At 38.0% G+C, this 13,269-nt stretch overlaps 1 protein-coding gene across 1 annotated transcript in view; it reads left to right on the top strand.

Annotated features, from left to right (window-relative positions):
* The first annotated feature begins 9,141 nt into the window (after positions 1-9,141).
* Positions 9,142-13,269, top strand: part of Slc36a4 (solute carrier family 36 member 4) — a 39,448-nt gene continuing 35,320 nt past the window's right edge. Inside the window, exon 1 of the mRNA XM_004838021.4 lies at positions 9,142-9,326. Coding sequence (XP_004838078.1) covers positions 9,278-9,326 — 49 coding nt within the window. The 5' untranslated portion in view covers positions 9,142-9,277. The remainder of the gene's footprint in view (positions 9,327-13,269) is intronic.

The raw sequence follows: 13,269 nt of genomic DNA, 5'->3' as shown, positions 1-13,269 counted from the left end.
GTAAAGCAGGCTTCTCAGTTAAAAGTGTAAGTCATGCACTGGATTTGCTGAGGAAAATTAGGCCTCTCTTCAAAATACTGCACTGTTATGGTGACTAAACATGGATTCATCAGACAGTGAATAACCATGTTATTATGATTGTACACAAAATTGACAAGAACAGAATCATATGAACAGGGCACATTGTAATTGATTAACCCTAAGAGAAACAGGATGGTGACATTTTCTTTTGAAATGGTACTTCTTTAAAGACTCCTTATGGCATGAGCGGGAACATTAACCTCTAGTTGGAACCCTAACTCTAAGCTTTCTAACTTCCATACCACTTCTTTTTATTATCAAAAAAGCAGGTTGTGTGTAGGGGTTTATTTTGTCTAATCAAGTCCACTAGAGATCTGTATCTTTTAGGGAGATTTTCCTAATGAGATATGGCTCTATTTTTTCCCAACGTGGCTGGTATCCTCAATAGTGTTATTAAGTCATGAACTAGCTCCTCAAATCACCATGGAGAGGGTTTCAGATAGCTGGAATTCGAGGATTCCTCATGCATAACACGGGTCTCCAGTGACCTACTTATGGTAAGTCTTTCACACATAGTCCCTTTGAACCGTGATGAAAGTAGTCTATACAAAATCTGACAGGCACAACCTATCAAATTAAATCCCAAACCAGACCTTGATGTTAAAATCCTGAAACAGAGAGGACTTATGAAGTTAAATTTACACGTGAGGATCATGAGTTCTTAGCATCCAGAGAAAACTCAGACTTTTGTACTCTGCATGACAATAGTTTCACTTTAAGACAACACAAGTAAAATAATTATTTTGCAGGTTAATGTTTAACCAATACATAATGCTTAAAATGAAAAGAAGGAAACAATTTAAAGCACTCTTTCTTTCCAGTCTTTGGAAACACACTTACAATTCATTAAAATATGTGTTTTAAAGCCTTTTACCATTTTTACTAAATACCAAAAGGAATAAATAACATGTAGCAAAATAAGTGTGCACTTTCAAGCACTTGCCATAGTAACATTTTTTGGTTCTTTTCAACAAGGAATATTTTCAGAGGATAACATTTAATATGTTAGTAGTGACATTTATGTCACAGTTCAGCCCCAACAGAGAAGATCAATTACCTGATTTCACAGTGATTGTTCTAATCTTTCATTAGTCATATGAGACTATGTAGACAGAAATGTACAGTGCTGTCATATCTAAATCACAAACTGAGTCAACTCAGGAACTCAGGACCTTAATTGGCCTTCTGGTAGAGTGGTTAAGAGTACATGGCCTAGAGTTGCAACTGGATTTGGTTTCCAGCTCTGGGATCAGCTGTGGGGCAAGTTGCTTATTATAAGCTTAAACCCTTGCTTCTACCTCTTGCTTGATCACAGTATAACTGGCAAAATTAATCTATTTATAGCATACAATATATTTTGATGTACATAATTACCATGATCAAGCTACTATATCCACCACTTTGAATGGTTATCCTTGTGTGTGTGTGTGTGTGTATATGTGTGTGTCTGTGTGTTGAGAACATTTAAGAAATTATGATTCTGACCACCCCCAGCACTGAGGAGCAGAGCTGCCCCAGCACAGAGGAGGTGAAACTTCTGGGCCACCATACCACCACCCCCAGCACCAAGGAGGTGAGCCGCGCACGCACCAGCAGCACACACTCCTCCCCCGCCCACCCTACTGAAATGAGAAGACACAGAAACAAGTCTCAAAACTAGACTTCCAGATCACCTGGGAAACGAAATGGAACAATTTGATACTAAACAACCTGGATTCCCTGAATTGGCAACAAAAGAGGATCTGGAAAAAATGAAATCAGAAATAATTTCTCAGATAACAGCAGAGATTGTGGTCACAGTGCAAGACATGATTAATGAATCTAGAGAGGACACAGATTAAAAAAATAGAGGAGCTGAGGAACATGATGGAAACGCAACATAGGAAACAAATGGAATCCATAAAACAGATGCAAACAGATTTCCAGCAGACTAAAAACTCCACTGAAAGTCTATACAGCAGATGAGCCAATGTGAGGACAGAATTTCGGATACAGAAGATAAGATTGCAATTAGTGACCAGGAAAAGAAAAATTGCTTTAAAATGTAAGGGACCAGAAGCAATCAATCCAGCAGCTGCTAGATGATGCAAAGAAGAATAATATAAGACTGATCAGAGTCAATGAAGAAATAGGAGAGAGAGTGCAAGATGACATAAAAAAACTGTTCACAGAAATGATGGCAGAAAACTTCCCAAGCAGGGGAAAAAACTTGACATACAGATAAGTGAGGCATATAGGACTCAACTAGTCTTGATCAAAAAGAAATCTATGCATAGGAATATAATAGTTAAAATTCCAGAAACCAAACAGAAAAACAAAATTCTGCAAGCAGTTAGAGAAAAGAAACAAATCACATACAAAGGAAAGCCCATCAGAATCACAGCAGACCTCTCAATGCAAACCTTCATGGCAAGAAGAGCTTGGAGTGATGTATTTTAAGCCCTAAAGGAAAACAGCCTCCAACCCAGATTGATGTACCCTGCAAAACTATCTTTCAGGAGAAATAAGATACTTTCATGACAAAGAGCACCTTAGGAACTTCATGAATACCAAACCAACACTCTAAAAAATTTTAGACAATATCCTAGGAAAAGACAACAAGGATCACAATCCCAGGAAGCCCAGAAGAATGAATCTTTGGGCATGACAAGAAATTAAATGCAAAGGGGGGGAATCCAACAAAAAGAAAAAGTCATGACAAGCATACGTCAATATGTATCAGTTATAACCATCAGTGTTAATGGTCTCAATTCACCAGTCAAAAGAAATAAATTGTCAGAATGGGTCAAGAAGCAAAATCCAACAATATGCTGCATATAAGAAACATACTTAATTCAAAAAGAAACTCATAAACTGAAAGTTAAAGGGTTGAAAACACTACTCCTTGGGATAGGAACCTGAAAAAAGCACGAGTAGCTAACCTCTTTGCAGATCAAGTGGATTTCAAACCAACACTAATTAAGAGAGAAAAAGAAGGACACTACATCCTTGTAAAGGGAACAATCCAAGAGGAAGAGATGACAATCATAAACATATATACACCAAACAGTGGTGCGCCCAACTATACAAAATAAATACTAACAGACATGAAAAATCAAATAAGCACTAATACAATAGTAGTGGGGGACCTTAATACCCCACTGTCACAAATAGATAGATGAACTAGACAAAAAATAAGCAACAAATTACTAGAACTCAATCAAACTCTTGAACAAATGAACTTAACAGATGTTTACAGAGTATTCCACCCCACAAAATCAGAATACACATTCTTTTCAGCTACACACAGGGTGTTCTCCAAAATAGACCACATACTCGCTCATAGAACATGTTTAAGTAAGTCCCCTGTATATCATCAGACCATAGTGCGATGAAATTGGAGACCAATAACAAAAGAAACCACAAGAATTTCATAAACACATAAAAATTGAAAAACACACTCCTGAATAACCAATGAGTCACAGAGGAAATTAAAGAAGAAATCAGACAGTTCCTTCAATTAAATGACGATGACAATACAACATATCGGAATCTACGGGACACAATGAAAGCAGACTTACAAGGGAAATTCATAGCAATGGATACTCATATTAGGAAAACAGAGCAAGCCCAATTAAACAACATGATGCTGAACCTCAAGCTTCTAGAAAAAGAAGAGTAGGCCAAACCCAAAGCTCATACAAGGGAGGAAATTATAAAGATCAGAGCAGAAATCAGTGCAATGGAGACTAAGAATGAAACAAAAAATCAATGAAGCCAAGAGACGCTTCTTTGAAAGAATAAACAAAATTGACAAACCCTTATCCAACTGATCAGACAAAGGAATTATAATGAATTACAAAGGAATTACAATGGACACAGAAGAAATCCAGAGGATCATCAATACCTACTTCAAGAAACTATATGCAACAAGTTAGAAAACACAGAAGAAATGGACAGGTTTGTAGATAGGTATGAATTACCAAAGTTGAACGAAGAACACCTAAAAATTCTAAACAACCCATTATCAATCAATGAAATTGAGAACGTAATTAAAAACTTACCAATTAAGAAAAGCCCGGGTCCTGATGACGTTACTACTGAATTCTACAAGACATTTAGTGAGGAACTGTTCCACTACTGTTTAAACTCTTCAATGAAATTGAAATGGAAGCAATACTCCTGAATTCATTCATGGAAGCAAGCATCACCTTGATCCCGAAAGCAGACAAAGAACCAACTAAAAAAGAGAACTATAGGCCAGTCTCACTAATAAACATAGATGCAGAAATCCTTAATAAGATATTGGCAAATAGAATGCAGAAGATCATCAAGAAGATCATACACCCCGACCAAGTGCAGTTCATCCCAGGGATGCAGGGATGTTTCAACAGACACAAATCAGTAAATGTAATACGCTATATAAATACAGCCAAGGACAAAAACCATATGATCATCTCAATAGATGCAGAAAAAGCATTCGACAAAATCCAACATGCATTTATGATAAAAACTACAAAAAATTGGAATAGACGGTCTCTACTGCAATCTGATAAAAGCCATCTATGAAAAACCAACAGCCAATATCATACTAAATGGTCAAAAACTGAAATCCTTCACACTAAAATCAGGAACAAGACAAGGATGTTCACTATCACCACTCCTGTTCAATATAGTTTTGGAAACATTAGCCAAGGCAATTAGACAAAGGAAGAAATAAAAAGAATAACGATAGGAAATGAAGAAGTCAAATTGTCATTATTTGCACATGACATGAGATATAGAAGACCCCAAGAACTCCACCAAAAGTCTTCTAGACTTAATAACCAAATTCAGTAAAGTAGCTGGATACAAGGTCAACACACAAAAATCAATAGCCTTCCTGTACAGGAACAACAGACTCACTGAGAGGGGAAGTGGGAAACAATTCCTTTCACAATAGCATCCAAAAAACTGAAATACCTAGGAATCAACCTAACAAAAGAAATCAAGTACCTCTTCTATGAAAACTATAGCACTCTGAAAAGAGAGAATGGAGATGATATAAAAAAATGGAAAGACATCCCTTGCTCCTGGGTAGGAAGAATCAACATAGTGCAAAGGGCCCTACTTCCAAAACTGCTATATAGATGCAATGCAATCCCAATTGAAATCCTAGCAGCATACCTTGCGAAAACAATCCAAAAATTCATTTGGAACAAGAAGAGATCTAGAATAGCAAAAGCAATTCTAGGCAATAAAGACAAGGTAGAGGGATATCACAATCCTCAACTTGAAACTATACTCTAAAGCTACTGTGATAAAAACAGCACAGTGCTGAAAAAGAAACAGACTCAAGGACTAGTGGAACAGATTAGAAGATGCAGAAACAACTCCAGACATACTCAGCCACCCCATCTTTGACAAAGGAGCCAAACACTCTCATTGGAGGAAAGACAGCCTGTTTAATATGATGCTGGAAAAATCTGGTTTCAACTTGCCAAAGATTAAAACTAGACCTTCATCTCTCACCATGTACTAAACTAAAATCAAAATGGATCAAAGATCTCAATATTAAAACAGAAACATTAGACCAGATGGAAGAGAGGATAGGTGGGAAAAAAATTTTACCAGCTGTTCTTCAGACAAAGGTCTAGTATCAAGAATATACGAAGATCTTAAAAATATCAGACCTGTCAAATTTTAAGACCAAATCCAAAAATGAGCATCTGAAATGAACAGATATTTCTCAGACAAAGAAGGAGGAATAGCAAATAAACAAATGAAAAAAATGTTCCACACTGACTGGTCATTTGAGAGACGAAGATGAAAACAACACTGAGATTCCACCTCCAGAAAGAATGGTTTCTATCAAGAAATCAACCAGTAACAAATGCTGATGGGGTTGTGGTGAAAAAGGAACACTTCTTCACTGTTGGTGGGAGTGCAGACTCGTGTAGCCACTGTAGAAATCAGTATGGAGATACCTCAAGAAACTAGGATTAAAGGTCCCATTTGACTCAGCTATTCCCCTGTTGGGTATCTTCCTAAAAGAAATAAATGAATCACACCACAGTGATATATGTACACCCATGTTCATAGAGGCACAGTTTGAAATACCCAAAAGTTGGAAACAGCCCAATTCCCCATCAACTGGAGACAAGATAAAGATGTAGTTTTTATAAAATGGAGTACTACTCAGCCATAAAGAATGAGAAACTAAAGACATTTACAGCTACATCTATGCACACTGAGGCCATACTCTTATGTGAAATAGAGCACACATGTGTAAATACCAAATAGTCTCTCTAATGTGAGAAACTGAAAGTGTAAATAAGGATCAAAACATGTAATAGATAATGTAAAATAGGAAGAAAAGATCCAAAGTGGAAGGGGATGTGTGAGTGGTAGGGGAAAGGAAAGAAGGGAGAAGAATAAATATGAGGAAAGAAAAAATGGAAATAAAGTCTTTGTAAATAAGGCAGGATGGAGGGGTTGAGGGAGGATGGGGTGTGGGGAAAAAAACAAGAACCAAGATACATCATGTAATGGTACAAATTCCCAATAATGTATGTTATTATATTGTATTTTTTTTCATTTTGGGGGTTTTTTGGTACTGGGGATCAAACTCGGGACCTTGCGCTTGTGAGGCAGGCGGCACAACCACTGAGCTAAACCCCCGGCCCTTGTCATCATTTTGTATACCTACAATCTATCAATAAACTAAATGAATAAAAAAAGAACATCAGAGTAAGGTGTAAGAAATCAATACAACTACACAGTAGTCCTCCTTAATGCTGGTTTTGCTTTCTGTAGTTTCAGTTACTCTCAGTTAGTCATGGTTTCAAAATGTTAAATGGGAAATTTCAGAAATAAAGATTCATAAATTTTAAGTTGCAAGCTGCGTTGTGAGTACTGCAATAAAGTCTTGCATCATCCCACACCCTCCTGCCTGAGATGCAAATCATCCCTTTGTCCAGTCCATCCACACTGTATATACAACTTGCACATTTATTAGTCACTTAATAGCCATCCTGATATCAGATCTGCTGTTATGGTATCACAATGCTTTTGTTCAAGTCACTCTGAGGGAAAAGCCCAACACCAGTTACAATGTCATTCACTTCATTTCATCTTGTTTGCCTTGTATCATATCATATTATCACAAGAGGAAGGATGATATAATATTTTGAGAGATAGGGAAAACATTCATACAGTTTTTATTGTAGTTTATTGTTATATTTGGTCTATTTCATTGTTATTATTAATCTCTTACTATGCCTAATTTGTAAATTAAAATTTATTTTAGACATGTATGCATAGGAAAAAAACAGTATATATAAGGGTTAGTACTATCTAGTTTCAGGCATCCACTAGGGGTCTTGGAAAATATGCTTCTTAGATGGAGGCTACTACTGCATCCCCTTCTAATTTATAAGGGCTGGAGCGGAAGTCATAGTAAATATGCTCATTAAGTAGTTACGTATGAAAAAAATATAGTTCTCTTGAATCTCATAATCACCCCATAATACTTTGCAAAGACACTGAGCCTCAATTCAAGTTTCAACATAGGCCTATTTAAAGAAGCCCAGGGCTATATTACAGTCAGGGTTTTTCCTTCCATATTAACAGACCTGTTTTCCTTGATGGTGAGATTAGAGGAAAATAGTTTCTGATCCTGTTTTAACATTCAAATGATAATGTTCCTCTATGAAGCACTGTTCTCATTACAATGGACCAATGGGTGATTAATGGGCATTTACATACAGGCTATCACTTTTGGATGCTTATCTCCCTTTTTGTTATTAATCTTTAACCAGGTCACCCATGTGTTAAAGACTATTGCTCTAGTTATGATCCAGAATAGACCTCTTCTTTCTCTACCATTCACACATCTTTAATATTTGTTAGGAATGATTCAAAGAAAACCTCCCTTTGGGATTTACCTGTGCATGTGTGTGAGTGATTTCAGGGAAAAGGGGTTTTGGCAAGCCATCAATATCACTGGTTATTTAGTGAAAGCCTACAAACCATGTAACGGGAGTAAAGATGTAGATATGATGTAACTGTATACATTTTTAATCTGGGAAGTTAAAATATTTAGCAACACCACCATGTACTTACATCAGTGGTCCTAAGTATCAGATCCTACTCCCACTTAAAACACACACATACACACACACACACACACACGCACATACACACAAATTCTCACAAAACGAAACAAATATAAAAAATGTTGTCCTGCTTTAAAGAACTATGAGTTGAAAAACGAGAGCAATTTCAAAATTATAATAAATATTTCCTTTATGATCAAAAACATGCTTCATCTACTAACTCATCTAGTATTTATTGGCACCCACCTGCGAGGCCAGCTGTGGGTCTTGGTGGCAGACAGAATTCCATCATTGCCATTTACTTGCTTACCGTCCGCGGACCAGTTATTTACCTCTGTGCGCCTTGGCGGTTCCTGTCTCTGTAAAATGGGTATAAATATTACAGTTTTCTCACAGTGTTGCCATTGTATTAAATAAAATAATGTATGTGTGTATAGTGCTTATGGGCGTTTGACACTGCATTAATATAATTAATTTTCAGTTTCTTTCAGCACCATGGTTAACGTCAGATATCTTGGAGGGCCTGGAAATATCCTTAATAAAGTGAAGCTGTGTGTAACTAGATGAAGATCTATTTGAACGAATCTCGTATCTCTAAATAGGGGCCTAGGCACATGGATAACCAAACAGAGGTTAGAACCCCAACTCGGCCAGAGGGGCAAATTCTACTTTGCCTCCTTCAAGGTAACAACAGAATGCTGACTCCGCAAACAGATGGACGCCCCACATTTAAGTGGTCACCTTGCAAGGGCCTGAGGGAGCTGCAGGCCTGGTCTGAGCCAGCTCTCACCTCCCACCCTGAGTTATGTCTAAGACGTAAGAGTTCCTGGTGTCCAGCAGTTTTCCGGACAAGCCCCAGCCCTGCGTCACTCCCGTCCTCGGATCTGCCGCCCCTCTCGCCCCTCCGAATCCGCGGAGTGGGCCCCTGTCGCCCCCGCGCCATCCAGTCCGTCAGTCCGTCCCACTGCGCATGCTCTTTGTGCTCGGGTGGGGAGCGCTGGGACTGGAGCCGGGCGTCGGGCGCGAGTCTCCCGGGGCTGGGGAGACTTCGGTCTGACGCCGGCCACGCAGCGGCAGGGGAGCGGACACCAAGACGGCGGCGTCCTGGAGACCCCAGAGCGATGGAAGCGGCGCCGGCGGCGGCCGACGAGGCGGGGCTCGAGGAGCTCGGTGGGTGCTGTGAGCGGGAGGGCGGGGACTCGGGTCGGCCCGAGGAGTCGGATGCGGCCCAGGCATCCGGGTTCGAGTTCCTTCAGGCAGGATAGGGAGATTTGTGGGTCGTGTTCTCTCTCTCTCTCTCGGGCTTGAATTTCAACCCAGCAAAATACCTCCTTGAGACCTATGCGTGAATCGAGGCGTGGTTGCTGATTGACGCCTGGCTTAAGGCCCGCACAGGAACTGGTTGTCCGACCAGAGAGGTTGGACAGGAGAAAAGGCGGGGCCTAAAGGGTGTCAAATGGGCGTGTGTGTGTGTGGGGGTGTGTGTTTGTGTGTTTGTGTGTGTTGGGGGTGGGGAGTTGCGCTGTGTGTACACGTCAAAGGCAGGAGGGAGCCTATGCTATGTCTCTCATGTTTGGTTTTTTTTTTTTTCCAATGATGCTTAAAGGAAGTTGTCATTGTTCTGCTTTTCAAACACTGCACTGCTGTTTATCTGCAAGGCGTCTGAAGATGAATTTTTATTTTACCACTTCCTGCCCCAGGCATATGAACAGGAGGTGCAGACCAGAATGAACAGCAGAGACTTGTAGCTAGTTCTCTTGGCAGAGTTTGTTTACCAACTTTGCTCTGGACTGTTCTCTTAGTGCTGGGAATGTTTATGCTTGCCTCTGTCACAAAGAAACCAGAAGGGTCAGAGAGGTACAATGGTTGTCTTCCCAGTTACATGCACTGTAGTTAGGCATATTTTACATTCTGTGCTGAAGATTAAACATATTCTTCAAAAAAGAGTTTGAATTTTTTAAAAAACGCCTTATTATAAGTAACTGATAGGCAGATGTTCCTGTGACATTGTTCAGGGCATTTTGCAATTGATTTCTTTCAAGTCATAATAATCGTAGAAGCAGTAAATTTAATATTTTATTGAATGTTTACTGTGTCCAAGCAGGGTGCTAAGTGCATTGCTTATGCATCATCTCCTTTAATCCTAACAACAATTTTGTGAGGCAGTTCCTATTATTATCCCTTTTATGGAGATATAGTAATTTTAGGCTCAATGACCGAACCCACATACATGTCTGAATCATTAACGTACATGTCTGGTTCATTAACAGCTTGTCCCAGTGAAATTGTGAAGAAATGGGTTTTCTCATGCATTGTTGGTGAGAGCTGGGTAATACATCTGCCCTTAAAATGTACATATACTTTTACCCACAGTTTTACCTCTAGAATATTTCCCAAGGAAATAAATCATGTAATAAATATGTATTACCTGGAGCTTCTAAAAGTTACGAATGACTTATTGACTCTATTTATTAATAGATATTCTACTACTTAAAGATGCATCTTCTTGAGCACATAGATATTTTCCAGATATTTTTAGTTGGCTGTCTTTTAATTTATTTTTTAGAACTGAGAACTGTCTTGTATCATTCAAGCTAATATGTATAGTCTTAAAACCTGATCACTTTATTCTTAGTTTACTTAAAGTAATATGTATTTCTTAGCATGTAAGGCTGCTTCAGTAATGTAGGTTAGAACTTGGAGGGAAAGTCTTATAGATTTTTCTCGGTTGCTTTTAAAAGTTTAAGCACATAGGTAGAACTTAATAATACAGAACATTGCATACTTCTGCTTTAATGGTAGAATCCAAACAATATATAATTATGTACCTTTTAAATTCCTAACATTGTTAAGAAGTATTTTTCTCTTAGTTTCAACTTTTAAATCAACTCTGTAATCTCATTGTGAGATGGTTAAAGAAACTTCATGGAATAATTACATTTTATTAAGATTTTCAAATATAAAGGATAAAAATGGATTTAAAGCAAATAAATATATCTGTATAAAATATTTTTCTCAGTAATTATGTTTAATGTTTCCTGGACAGTATAACGTTGGGAAAAATAATAAATTTAATAACTAGGGAAAAGTGTAACCACAGGGGATTATACTGTTAAACAAAGCTAAATAGACAATTGTTAAACAGTGTAAGCTTATTAAGAGTAACTGACAGCCCAACTGTCTTGTTTGTGGGAATCTGAATGAACATGAAGATGGCCATCTCCAAGTTAAGGAGAGAGGCCTGGAACAGAGCATTTCTCCCAGGCCTCAGAAGGAACAAACCTCCCAACACCTTAATTTTAGACTACAATCCTTTAGGCACTTTGAGATTAATATTAAACTTATTAATTTGGATGCCATCATTTTGAACTTTTGATAATTTAATGAATTTTAATCTCTATATGAGTTACAGTATTGGAGAAAGAAATGATTTAAGAATAGGCTGTTTAAATCATTTTTTCAGTGTTATAAAGCATCACTTTACTTTTATAGAAAGTAAATTTTATAAAAAGTGAATTCCAGTTGGCATTGGGCCAGTTTTAACTACCTAAATCCCAATTTCTAAACATATCCTCCCCCAAACCTATAAATTCAATGAGGAGCACAAGTAGATCATTCATGAGCTTACTCTTTTAGCATTACCAGGAGACCAAGGATACCAGAAACTTAAAATTATCTATAAGTAGAGGAAGAAACAACAAATTGCCATAGAGTTCCTGTTGCTGTTCTAAACATGCGGAGTGTACAGGGGAGACTTTAGGTTCTCTTCGGAGGAGCGTGGAGCCTGAGATTTGGAGGAAGCTCAGTGAAATCTGCAGAAAAAGAAAAGTGTTAAAAAAAAGTCTGAAGTGTTAAATTTTAACAGAGACCAGGTCCAGAAATTTGCAGTTCATAGGTCTGAGAACAGGAAAGGACTCTAAATGTGAGAAGGACTGAGGGACAGCCTTGGAAAAACATTGCTTCTTGAGAATGAAGATGAATACAGCAATGGAGATGCCTCTTAGATTCCTGGCATTGAAGGGAGAGAAGAACATACCAGGGAAAATTAGGGATCCTGCAGAATGAAGCAGAGCATGATGTGTGTGGTTCATTAAAAATGCTATGGGTTTGAGAGAGAAAAAGTTGTGACAAAATGTTGAAAATTAGTAAGTTTCTAAAGAAATAGATTTTTTTTTATAGTACAGAATTCTTGCAAATTTAACTTAACATGTTCACGATGGGGCCATATTTCATAACTCTTGCTTCTGGACAGCTCTGGTTTGAATTCCGTCATCTGATATTAAATAGCTAACTACTGGTGGTTCAGGCTGCCTGATGGGACAGTTGTGCATGTACCACTGATGGTTCAAGCCAGCAGGATTGTGTTCCTATAAGTTTGAAACATATTTGACTTTTTCTTTATATTTCTCATGCAGTAATTCTTTGATCACTTACTATAAACCTTATGTGGACCAATCTGAAAGAGTTTTGCATTGAGTACTTAACCTTTTCACTTTTTACTGCACAACCCAGACAATATCCAGCAAATAGGTCTAGTTGTTTCTTTTTAATTGCAGAAGTTAATTTTGTATAAACTGGAGCTTTTTGTCTCGCAAAATTGAAGAATAAAATCACAGACAAAAGGGGAAAGTTAGGAGAGTGTTTATTGGAAATAAGATGAAAAAAAAACTTCTGGTAGATGCCCTCTTTGAAGGATTTTTGGAAGTAGAAAATGCCAGTATGCTTTCATCTTGACCTTATATAGATAAACAGAACATGGGGACTCGTTTTAAACAGGTGGCTTTGTGGATAAAGGGTTTAAAGGAAATTAGTTATTTAGCTAGTTTACGGGAAACTGAGTCCTCAAAGGAAACCGGTTACTGTGCATTTCTAAGGTTTTCCAGGTCCAGTTTGGAGGTTAGGGAGAAGCTGTCCACTACTTTAGCATACCTTTTTCCTGGGAGGAAGATCCTTTTCTTCACTCTTATTTTAATTTTTATTGTTTCCTCTTGTATATTCTTTTACATTTCTAAGCTTAGCTAGCTGCTTGAATTAGGTCTTAACCTCGTTGGCTGTTTTCTTTGTATTTAGCTGACTCTATCTTAGGCCTGTCCCTGTTATACCATAACAGGAG

Source organism: Heterocephalus glaber, unplaced genomic scaffold, assembly GCF_053883595.1.
Source record: "Heterocephalus glaber isolate CG9 unplaced genomic scaffold, H.glaber_assembly_v1.0 deba00001429, whole genome shotgun sequence".
NCBI classification, from domain to species: Eukaryota; Metazoa; Chordata; class Mammalia; order Rodentia; family Bathyergidae; genus Heterocephalus; species Heterocephalus glaber.
The sequence above is the reverse complement of the archived record's forward strand: the minus strand, read 5'-3'. Positions and strand labels throughout refer to the sequence as shown.